Genomic DNA, 12,733 nt, shown 5'->3' with positions numbered 1-12,733 from the left:
ATAGCTCATTTCTTCTTCACTGTAAATTCTGGCAGGTATGCTGCTTACAACAGTTTAATAACTCTTTTTTGTGGGTTTCACTGCACAACTAAAGTCTTTAAAACCTAGAATGAGATGCATTATCACTTTTTTTTTTTTACATTTTAGGATGGTTTTAAAGAGCATATTGCTGTTATGCTGTTAGAACATACTGTTTACTACACAGTTATTAACTCCTACTTTCAGAGTTAAAATCACCTGGCTCCTTTTAAGTAACTAAGTCCAATTATTCTTTCAAAAATACCTTGGCTATTACTCAAAACAAAAAAAAGATAAGAGAGAAAGAAAAGTGGCATGGTATATCATTCAATTTCAAGTATTTTCAATTTGCAAGAGTTTTTCTGCAGATATTTTTTTCTGAATATTTACCTATTATTCAAGACTGGGGAATTATAAACAGGAAGATATGAACCATAAGACACTTGTATTTAATATGGTACATGAATTATTTTTTTTGTATCTCTTAAGTTGCTGATAAATAGTTTGTAAAAATTAAACAGTTATAGATAAACAACTAGGTCCTACTGTACAGCACAGCAAACTATATTCAATGTCCTATGATAAACCATAATGGAAAAGAATACACACACACATACTTCGCTATATAGGAGAAATTAATACAACATCGTAAATCAACTATACTTTGATTGAAAAAATTTTATTAAAAACCAAAAGATACAAAATAACTAAAAAATTATATGTATTAAATTAGGTAATATTTAACTCAATGTAGTACAGACTATTTAAAATTCTTGACAAGCCATACTATTTTTTTAAAATAGTAAGTTATCATTCCCTTTGGCAACCAGGACAGTACTGCAAGTAGTATAATAAGATGATACACTTCTCTTAATTTAATGGTATAAAATAAGTTGTGAAAAACAAAAGAGCCAGCCAATACCTGTCATGTCAGCCTTCAGGACTTCTGCCTGCCTAAAAAAGGAAAAAAGAACATTAGTTAAAAACAAACTAGGCCTACCCAAATAAGTCACACAAAAAGTTGAGCGAAATCATATATGACAATAGGTTGCATAGCATATTTGTGGCACTGCAAATAGTGTCCCTGCTTTTATGTCCAAAGTAGCATTAGATCTTGGTGAACTGATGCCATTACTTACAAACTCAAAGGGTCATCATGAACTCTTCTACCGAGTAGAACTCACTTTCTGTTTATCTCTAAATATGGTATGTTTAAAGATAACATTAAATGGTACTCATTAAATAAACAATTTTCACTCAATGAGGCCAGGAAATCCTATGTTTTTCAATTTACTAGCCACTATTAATTCAAATCTCCATTCTCAAGCTGCTGATTTCTTGCCCCTTTCTTAGCCCCAGCTCTTCTCAACAAAGGACAGCCTCATACCTCAGGAAAAACAATGCCTAATTACTAGATAGTACATTCACGCAGCCCTCTTCTTTCGTATTATTGTACACCAAGTAGAAGTACACCAGAGGTACTTGCACCTCTTCTATAAGATCAGTAATTCCCATTAGGTATGCTCTTTCTAGCCTTTTTAAGGAGTTCTGCTCCTTTAATTACCCTCTCCACTCTTTCAGTAACTTAAAAACTTCCCTATTAGATCCTTCTCACAGTATGTAACATGCCCCAGTCTTTCATGGATTTTAAGACTTTCTATCCTAGATTCTCCTCTGGCTGCTGCTTCTCTTATTTTCCAGTTTTGAGGTCCAAAACTGAACCCATCCCCAAAGTCACCCCTGGTTCTCTTTCTAGTGTTTGTAATTTAACAAATGTATCATGTCTCTCCAGTAAGGAAGACACCTGGAAGTCATCAACGAGAATGTTCTCTCAGATTCCTGATAATACCTCAACTCTAAAGAATTTTACCTACTGAATACAACTTGAACCTGCTGCTCTCCCTTTAACTTTGCTTTAGCCACTCTCATTACCACCAACCATCCCTTGCTGGACTACTGACTGAAAAGCCACCAAACTGTTTTCCCCATTTACTCTTGTATCATACATTTCACTCTGTTGTCTCCACTGCTCTCAGAGGGATCTTTTAAAAATGCAAATCTGACCTTACCACTTAAAACCTTTTAATGATTTCCCACTACTCTTAGGGTAAAAACCAAAAGAAATTTTTTTTTTTTTGCTTTTTACAGCTGCACTTGCGGCATATGGAAGTTTCCAGGCCAGGGGCTGTATGGGAGATGCAGCTGCTGTCCTACGCCACAGCCACAGCAACACCAGATCCAAGCTGCTTCTGCAACCTACGCCACCGCTTGAGGCAACGCTGGATCCTTAACCCATTGAGCGAGGCCAGGGATGGAACCCACATTCTCATGGACACTATGTCAGGTTCTAAACCACTGAGCCACAACAGGACCTCCCAAAGTCTTTATTAGAGTGGTCTACGAGGTCCTCTGCCTGCACTCCAAAGAGACTGTGTGCTCTACTTCAATCATTATTCTCCTTCCCCCCTTGATCTCTGTGCTCCAGTCCCTGGACTGGTGGTTTCTCCAATGTGCTCATCTCTCTTACTCTCAGGGCTTTTATAAAGAAGAGTCCCTTGCTAGGAAAACCTCTTTCCCCTTTGGTTAATCATCTTCTGTTTCAGAGACATTACCTCCTCAAGAAGTTTTAACTTGAACCCTACAATATGAAGGATATTCCTGTTCTATGCTCTCGGAGCACTTGTATTTTTGCTTCACAGTACATATTGCAGATAAGAATTCTCACCATCATAACCTCTGTGCCTACTAGCACAGTGCCAAGCACAGAGTGAGCATTCAATAAGTATTTTTTGAGTGAAGAAAGGAAAAAGGCTAAATTATGTTCATATGCTCTAAGAAGGTAACAAGTATATATAAACTTAAGAGATTTCCATTTTAAAAACAAAATTTGACATAAAAGAGAACATTCAGAAATTCCAAAATTTTTACTATATTTTTCATAATTTATTAAGTATTTGATATCAATTGTGACTTTTAATTTCATCAAAACATAACATGAATCTTTTTCTTAGCTTTTAAAAAGATTTTTGGTCTTTTTGTCTTTTCTAGGGCTACACCCATGGCATATGGAGGTTCCCAGGCTAGGGGTCTAATCGGAGCTGTAGCCACTGGCCTACACCACAGCCACAGCAACACCAGATCCGAGCCACGTCTGCGACATATACCACAGCTCACGGCAACGCCGGATCCTTAACCCACTGAGTGAGGCCAGGGATCGAACCCGAAACTTCATGGTTCCTAGTCAGATTTGTTAACCACTGGAACCACGATGGGAACTCCTAAAAAGGTATTTCTTTTTTAAAAATTAAGCATTCAAAAAGAATCTCAATAGGCTGCCACAAGAGCCACAAGCCATATGAGATCTCAATACAAATGAACAATACCAAATAAACAGCTACACTCAGTCCTAAAAGGTAACATCACATCAAATTACAGCCAAGCTTCACTGTTCACTCTGAGTGTTAAAACTTTTGCCATAAAAACAAAACAAAAGCCTCCACAAGGTAGTTGCTTTATGTCTTAAAAACCCAAGATCAGGAGCTCCTGTCGTGGCGCAGTGGTTAACGAATCCGACTAGGAACCATGAGGTTGCGGGTTTGGTCCCTGCCCTTGCTCAGTGGGTTAACGATCCGGCGTTGCCGTGAGCTGTGGTGTAGGTTGCAGACGCGGCTCGGATCCCGCGTTGCTGTGGCTCTGGCGTAGGCCGGTGGCTACAGCTCTGATTCAACCCCTAGCCTGGGAACCTCCATATGCCGAGGGAGCGGCCCAAGAAATAGCAACAACAACAACAAAGACAAAAGACAAAAAAAAAAAAAAAACCAAGATCATACTTAGGAATACCCCATACCTTATCCTACCAATTTCAAAACAACTTCCCTACCCCCCAACCCTCCCTAGAGTACTAACTTATGAAACTTACACTGAGATAGCCAGTGCTACTTACGTATCGTCACTGGATTCAATAACCTTTTAATATGAGCTGCAAAGCTGTAAAGGATGTATTTCACAATGTTTCCCTATCCCAGCTGAAAATTCATACTCCAGTATATATAAGACATACTCAGGATCATGGGTCTAAAGGTTGTTTTCTCATTTTAAAGAGATTTCCTTGTAAAGATAAATAAATGTCATGCTGGTATACTAACATCTGCCAATTTCCAGTCAAATGAAGATTATATAGAGCTATAACAGGACCTATTTCCAAATAACCTGCTTAGGCCATCAGTAAGAGGAGAACTGTAATTTCTAGCAAATTCTGGAGCAGGCTTCCACTGGTAAACAAAGGTTGAAATTTTACTCTACATTTTTATATACTAAAATCTGTGCAAGAAAAATGTAAAACTAAAAATCCAAATACTAACAAAAGTGCAAAAATGTCATAAAAACTATCTGACATAAATGTTCAAGCATTTTGAAATTCCAGTTCTGATTCCTCAATATGACAAGGGAAGAGATGCTCACCTCTGTGCACAGCTCTTTCCTAGGTTCTTAAAGACACCTGTGCTAATGACTAAAATAACTCTGCCTTGAATGAAACAGTGAAAAGATAGCTAAATGGAAAATACAACCCTGAGAGATAGCTACTATGATTCTCATTCTGTAAACAAGGACACTGAAGCTCTGAAATGTGAAATAATTTGTCCACTGTTACAAAGAAATAGGTACAATTAAGTACAAACTTAGTTCTTTCTGATTGCAAAGTCCAAGTTATTTTTATTTCTTTCAAATTAGAATAAAATTCTACAATGTAAAAAGTTAACACAGACTTGCCTAGGTTCAGTTTTGTGCTCTGTCAAATAAACCCTAACATTTAAGTCAACTAGTTTAAATTAAAAGATCATTCAGGAGTTCCCGTCGTGGCTCAGTGGTTAATGAATCCGACTAAGAACCATGAGGTTTCGGCTTTGATCCCTGGCCTCGCTCAGTGGGTTAAGGATCCGGCGTTGCCATGAGCTGTGGTGTAAGCGACAGATGCAGCTCGGATCCCACGTTGCTGTGGCTGTGGTGTAGGCCAGTGGCTACAGCTCCAATTAGACCCACAGCCTGGGAACTTCCATATGCTGTGGATGTGGCCCTAGAAAAGGCAAAAAGACAAAAAGATTATTCATATTAGAAAATGAATAATATCTGAGATTTTTATCAGAATGACCACAAGAAATAAAATTCACACTCTAGGACAGTGGTCAGTCTGTGGGTGAAATTCCCTCCTACACACTGGATCAATTTTTGTAAATAAATTTTACTAGAATACAGTCATGTGCATTCATTTACATACTGTCTATGGCTGTTTTCTTCTACAAAAGCAAAGGTGAGCAGTTGAGTTGAGGCATGACCACATGCCTCACCAATCCTAAAATAATCACTATCTGGCCCCTTTACAGAAAGGTTTGGCTTTCCTGCTCTAAGGAGTACTTGATAAAAATTAAGAAGTCAGATATCTATAAGTTCCTAAACCAAACTGTTTTCCTACATGAGGAATCATCAATAATAGTTTCTCAGAGTAAAGATGTACTTTATTCATTAATATCATAATCTTGTCACAAAGGACTATGTTAAAAATAGTCTCATGTAAAAAAAAAAATACTCATGTAATTCAAAAATTAGTACTTGTAGTCCATGCTATATTTCTGATGGAATTAATGTGCACACTGCTTAAAACATGGTTAGACTTATAAACATTATCTACTAATTCCTCTTTTTTCTGTGTACCAAAAATATCCATTGATAAGTGAGAGGGTTAAGCTAAAAATTACCTCCCAAGCAGAGGAATCCCTATCCTCCCACCCATACAAAACTATGAGGTTTTTCTAACTGTATAATATATAAGAAATCAAATCAATAAATATGTAATCTTATACCAACTGCTTTCATAAAGATTAGCACAAAATTGGCTATTTGATTATTTTTCTTTTCTTGTCTATTTTTGTGTGTGTGTGTCTTCTTTTTTCCCCCCTAGGGCCGACCCATGGCATATGGAGGTTCCCAGGCAGGGGTCTAATCGGAGCTGTAGCCGCCGGCCTACGCCAGAGACTCAGCAACGCAGAATCCAAGCCGCGTCTTCGACCTTCACCAACGCTCAGGGCAACGCCAGATCCTCAACCCACTGAGAGAGGCCAGGGATTGAACCTGCAACCTCATGGTTCCTAGTCGGAATTGTTAACCACTGAGCCACGATGAGAACTCCCTATTTTTCTTTTTTATAAAGAAAAAAGACTACACCTCTACTGACCTATTGGTTTTGTTACAGACCAATATTGTTAAAGATGAGTATTACAGGTTATAGCCAATGCTTATACAAAGAGATTATAGCTTTTAAATGTTTCCCCTTGTCTTCTAGAAGGTGTGGCAATGGCGGGTTCCTTTTTAATCTTATTTTAAGATGAAGGAATTAATGAAAAGAATGAATGAACCAAGAACCCAAGGATTAAAATCACACCTTCAATAATAACACTACTAAAGTTATAAAATAACACTACAGTTATAAAATAAAGCTTTCAAAATACTAAATATATTGTCTCAGTTCACAAATAATAAGAAATCAAGCACTTCTATCAAACAATAAAAAAGTCATTAAAAGGCTGAATAAAATTGGAAACATTCAGTGATAATCAAATATGTTTAAAGCTAACAATCTGAAACTATATTCTTAGAGACAATATAATCATCAAGATCTATAAATACATTTACTGTATTCTAATGCACTAGGTATAATGAAATAGCTAACACTATATTTAGCCCTTACTACTGCCAGATACTTAAGTAAGGGCTTTCGATAAATCATTTAATCCTCACTATGTACTATTATTGTTCCCACTTTATAGCCGAATAAACCCAAGGAGATAGAGGTTAAGTAACATGCTGCCCAAGGTCATCAAGTTAGTAAGTAGCAGAGGTAGCATTTTAACACACTGATTCCAGAGGCTAACTCCCAACCACTGCATCATAGTTTCCCTCTTATACAAGATTGTAAGGTGTGGGGGGGAGAAAGAGAATGTTTGCTAGTAATAGCCCCAAAGAACTGGGGCTTCTAAAAGTTAAACATCTTATGGTAATTTTTAAAATAATGTCACTAGAGGAAAAAACTAGTAGTTATTTTCTTTAACAAATAGCCTGATTATATATACACAGCACTGATATAGCAATGCAAGGTAACAAATTTAGGATAATCTCTCTTAATAAGAGAAATTAATATACATGGCTTAAAAATATAAGATATTTCCAAATTAGGGGCAGATACACTGGAGGATTCTTCTACCTGGACTCCCAACCCCCTCCTCCTATAAGCAGAACATAGGAGTAAGCCAGTATCATCATCATCATCTTTTGTGGGGGGGAGGGGCACGGGGGAGCTGTTTCTGCAGCATGAGGAAGTTCCAGGGCCAGGGAATTGAACACCCGTGCCCACAGCAGTGACCCGAGCCACAACAGTGACAATTCTGGATCCTTAACCTGCTGAGCCACCAGGGAACTCTAAGCCAGTATCTTCTAAACTCAAGGTTAAGGAAAGGTGAATCTGCTTCTTATTTTGGGGGGCAAGGCTAGAGTAATTTTCTTGGAACTTTAAATAAAAGCCATACCAAGTTATATTTCGAGATAATCTGTTCATTTATTTTCATAAAGTACTATGCAGTATTTGAGATAACAGTAGCCATTAGTTATGATGATAAACATAATAGCCTAGTGATAATTATTTGTGCTCAATAACAGGCCAGACACTAAACACTATAAGGTTAGTGTGCACTTACACATGGAGATGCACACAGATGTACACACTCAGATCTTTAAGATATCACTAAGTCTCACTATATGGATCAGGAAAAAAAATAAATCATACTGCTCTACTATTGAATTTCACATAGAAAAGAACATCTAGGGAAGATGCCGCTCCTAAAAAAGCTTTGCACAGTAAGAGACAATAAAAGTACTAACTTGGTTTGGCACTTTATAGTTTGTCATAAATTTTCAAATCTCCTGACATTCCAATGCTCTATATTACAACATTCACTCTACAATCTATATTATTTGAGTAAGTATACCTAGTTTTATGAAGGGCCAATTCTGATCTAGGAATCTCAAAGCATGAGATGGAGTTATTCTTCCAGGCAAAGAAAAAAACTCACAATAAAAACAAAGCTAAGTCAGTGAAGGAGGTAGACTGATGCATCAAGCACAGGGTAGGAAGCTACAGAAGATGAGCTGGAGAATCAAGGCAGAGATAGCAGACCGTGAAGTCTTGTATGACATATTAAGGAGCTCAGATTCTGTCTTTAAACTCAAAGGAAATCAGTGCTGAGTTTTAAGGAAGGGCACAGCATTGTCAGAGGTACACTTTTTAAAGATTACAACAACAAGATGGGTTTTTAAAGAACACTGGAAGCAAGGAAGTGACAATATGGATAGATGGAAAAGCCTAGATTTAAGAAATACCTAGAAGTAAAATCACCAGGAGGAAAGATAAAGCAGAGGGAACAGTTTAAAATCATCGCCAGACTGCTGGCTTGGACATGTGGGTATATGAGAAAGTGGAGGTGTGCAAGCACTGTCAAGCCCAGGGGAGACATTGAGTCTAGAGTGTTCAGCAAACCGATGGTAGTTAAAACCAGAGTAAATGTAAGCTGCCAAGAAAGCTAGAAAGCGAGAAAGGTAGAAGGGTGATGCTAGCTCCCTATCTTCATTTTTAAGGGGCAGTAAAAGAAAGATAGCCCAGGAGTTCCCGTCGTGGCGCAGTGGCAGTGGTTAACGAATCCGACTAGGAACCATGAGGTTGCGGGTTCGGTCCCTGCCCTTGCTCAGTGGGTTAACGATCCGGCGTTGCTGTGAGCTGTGGTGTAGGTCACAGATGCGGCTCTGATCCCACATTGCTGTGGCTCTGGCGTAGGCCGGTGGCTACAGCTCTGATTCAACCCCTAGCCTGGGAACCTCCATATGCCGCGGGAGCGGCCCAAGAAATAGCAACAACAACAACAACAAAAGACAAAAAAAAAGAAAGATAGCCCATGAATAACACCAAGAAGAACCTAACAGGTATGTGAGGGCAAGGGAAGAAGGATGTACGGAAAAGGTAAAAAAGGAAGAGTCAACAACATCAAAGGCAATGGATACGTATTATAAAGACTGGAAAGCGTGTTAGATTTGGTGAAATAAGGGTCAGTGATAGCCTTGTCAGAGAAAGAAAAAAGGTCAAATTGCAGGGAGAATGAGGAACAAACGATGCTGGGCTGTGAAGAGGAAGAGAAGGAGGCCATTAAATAAAGAGAAGTTTCTTTTTTTCAATGGGAGAGACGTGAGCATGTTTAGAATGAAGAAGATGCTAGGAGAAAGGAGTAAATTCAAGTGAGGAAAAAAAACCTGATACAGTGTGGTTCTGGAAGAGATGGAGGGACACGAGAATGTGAATAATAAGACAGGAGGCAAGACTGGCTTGGAAAAGAGGCAAATGTAACTGGCGAAAGGTAAAATTAGAAATGTGCTAAGAAAATGTGGGAGTAGTGCAGGGAGGAGAGATGTCCAGAGAATTTGTTGCAACATGGCCTCAAATTCATAGATAAAGTAGGTGATCAGATTAGTGTCTGAAAGTAATAGGGAGATTGAGAATGGTGAATCTTTGGGATAATTACAAAACGAATAGGAAAGGGAGCCTTACTTAAGGAAAAGAAAAGAACTGAGAAAAAGCGATGCATGCCATATGGATTAGACAGTGGAAAAACATGAAAATTAAATCAAGATATAAATAAATAAATGGGCAGAGGACCAAACTGACCATTCAAAAAAGGAAATATAACTAGTGAGTACAAATTAAAACAGGTAAATATTTTTACTCTAAACAATCAAAATTAAGGAGTTCCTTTCGTGGCTCAGCAGAAACGAATCCAACTAATATCCAGGAGGACGTGGGTTTGATTCCTGGCCTCACTCAGTGAGTTAAGGATCCAGGGTTGCCGTGAGCTGTGGTGTAGGTCACAGGCGTGGCTTGATCTAGTGTTGCTGTGGCTACGGTGTAGGCCGGCAGCTCTAGCTCTGATTTGATCCCTAGCCTCGGAACTTCCATATGCCGCAGGTGTGGCCCTAAAAAGCAAAAAAATAAAATAAAAATTAACACTAATATGCATGTAGGCTTAATGACAGTGGGTACTACTTGCTTTTAAGGAACTCAGATGGAGTGGAAGATACATGGATATATACAAATAATTTCAATACAGTATGGGTGAGTATAGGATAGAGACAGACACCTATAGTAAAAGAGAAAAGCCACTGGGAGTGACAGAGAAGATAGCATTCAGGGCTATGTCCTTAACACCTAGAATAATGCCTGGTATGTTACAGATGTTCACCAAAATTTTGTTGAATTAATAAACAGTAAAATGTGTTATCACACAGACGGCAATTTTATGTAACATAAAATGATACAGAACAAAAAAGACTTAGGTCAGAATTGGGGTTTCTTTGATACTAGTAGAGTTTCTTTCCAAGAAGCCTCATTTCCTCATCTATGAAGCAGGGATACAAACATCCCTTTCAGCGTTGTTGTGAGAAATAAATAAGACAATGGGTAAGTTACATAAAAGAATGTAAGTGATAACTTCAAGAGGGAGAGGTAGTCTGACTGTGACATGAATACTTCAGTGGCCACTCTGGCTAATCTGGTTACTGACACAGGATCCTTCCTGGAGCAACACGCCAGGTTGTGGAAGACAACATTCTGAGGTGGAGGTCAAAAGTCCTAGGTCATCTACCACCACGCAATGCTAAGTAGCAAAAGAGAAACTGTTTGAATGTCAGAATGACCACATTTTAGTACGCAAAGAAAATAAAACCATCCTGCTGCATGTATATAGCACAGGAAACTATATCTAGTTGCTTGCGATGGAACATGATGGAGGATAATGTCAGAAAAAGAATGCATACACACACACACACACACACACATGACTGGGTCACTTTGCTGTACGGCAAAAATTGACAGAACATTATAAATTAACCATAACAGAAAAAATAAAAATATTTTTAAAAATAAAAAAAGAAAAGAAAACCAGAGGCTGATACATAAAGATTGCAAAGAATTTATACTACTGTATTTTTTTTGTTTCTCCTCAAACATTAGTTTTGGTTATATAAAACTTGAACACATTTTAAAAATTGGACTTGATGACACATTTTTCTCCTCTCCAAACATTAGTTTTGATTACATAACTTAAGCAAATACCTTTTAAAAATTGGACCTGATAATGTATCAAGCAAACCATGAATCACAGAAATTCCATGGCAACTGATTATAGACTCTAGATTCATCTGCTAAGAATTAAGCAAAAGCTTAAAATAAAATAAAAATAGTTTGATTATTTACTACTTGCCAGGTCCTGTTCACAAGCTTTCATATATTATTAAATCTTTAATTCGCATAAGAAATCTATTAGGTAAGTAATAATATCATTCCCGTTTTTCTGATCAGGAAAAAGTTAAACGACCTGCCCAAAGTCAAACAAGTAGGAAGTGGCAGGGCTTAGGTTCCACCCTGCAATCTGGCTTCAGAGCTCACAAGGAGGTCTTCTGGAATAGCCTGGCTACAGATGTCACTATCACGGTATCAACTTCTAGGGGCAACTATCACTTCTCATTTAAACATCCCACCTCTACAGTCAAGCACCTTCACACTCTGCCATGTGAACAGAGGCAAGGTGCTGTGACAAGAGTTACCAACTCACTGCATGGTTACAGAAGGTTTCTCCTGCACACCATCATATGCCTAGGAGGCTTGACTGAATCCAGGCTAACATTCAGAACCAAGAACTGATGCTTCCTGAACTCAAACAAACTGCTATATAAATAACCCAAAACATAGGGATTTTTATTCTCAAGGATAATCTACAAGATAAATCACATGTCCCTATGTTTATCATAAATATTGAGAGACTACATATATAAAATTTCTTAAATTTACTTTAGTAAATGTTTAAAAATTTTCTTTGTACTGTAAGATATAAATGCACATGACAAAGTAAACATGCCGAAGTTCTTATGAAGCCACATAAGTAAAAGAAAAAAAAAATTAGTACTTCCCTCCCCCATCCTGGCCAACATCAAATGCTTCAGAAAGCTTCTAATTCTTCTACCAGTGTACACAGTATATGAATACTTTAAAATATGTCTCTAAAAGGAATACAAACATGTAGAAATCCCTTGTAATTTTTATCCTACCTAATATTACTTGATTTCAGATGCTCCTCTGATTTCAAGTTCCCGGTCCTCATCTGGGACTTAAATGAAACGTTTTCTGCCACAATGACTATCTGCAAGAACATCCAATCTCTCATAAGGTAGAATGGTTTAAGACATTCTAGATAGAGGAGAGGAGGAAAATATGAGTTAACCCACAATAACAGAGAACCCCTTAAAGAAAATTAAACTATTTTCTTTTTATTTGAAATGATCTAATGTCAAAGGCAAAGGAAAAAATATCAAAGCTTTTACTCCTTTTTATATTTAGTTTCTTAGAACACATACTGTTTTGTTTATTTCTAACACTCTAGTTTGGGGTTGAGGTGTTACCCTAATTTCCCTCTCTGTCTGAAAGCTGAGTGGCCTCTACAAGACAGATACCAGTTACCCGGCAGGGTTCTTGTAGTACCAAGGTGAGAGTACCCTGTAGACAGCAGCAGATGGTTGGTCCAAACTGGACTGCTTACGGAAGGAAAAACATGTACAGCAATTAAACAAC

At 37.9% G+C, this 12,733-nt stretch overlaps 1 protein-coding gene across 7 annotated transcripts in view; it reads right to left on the bottom strand.

Moving 5' to 3' along the window:
- SMG7 (SMG7 nonsense mediated mRNA decay factor) overlaps nucleotides 1-12,733 on the bottom strand; it is a 76,684-nt gene that overhangs the window by 38,193 nt on the left and 25,758 nt on the right. For 4 of the 7 annotated variants that reach the window (XM_047754428.1, XM_047754431.1, XM_047754430.1 and 1 more), the window contains exons 2-3: nucleotides 12,214-12,352; nucleotides 941-972 (exon numbers count right to left, since the gene is read on the bottom strand). In XM_047754428.1, coding sequence (XP_047610384.1) covers nucleotides 941-972; nucleotides 12,214-12,329 — 148 coding nt within the window. In that variant the 5' untranslated portion in view covers nucleotides 12,330-12,352. The remainder of the gene's footprint in view (nucleotides 1-940; nucleotides 973-12,213; nucleotides 12,353-12,733) is intronic. The other 3 variants (XM_047754429.1, XM_047754433.1, XM_047754432.1) reach the window with 1 other exon arrangement.

This window comes from Phacochoerus africanus, chromosome 11 (genome assembly GCF_016906955.1).
Source record: "Phacochoerus africanus isolate WHEZ1 chromosome 11, ROS_Pafr_v1, whole genome shotgun sequence".
Classification (NCBI taxonomy): domain Eukaryota; kingdom Metazoa; phylum Chordata; class Mammalia; order Artiodactyla; family Suidae; genus Phacochoerus; species Phacochoerus africanus.
This window is presented reverse-complemented; position numbering and strand designations above follow the sequence as displayed.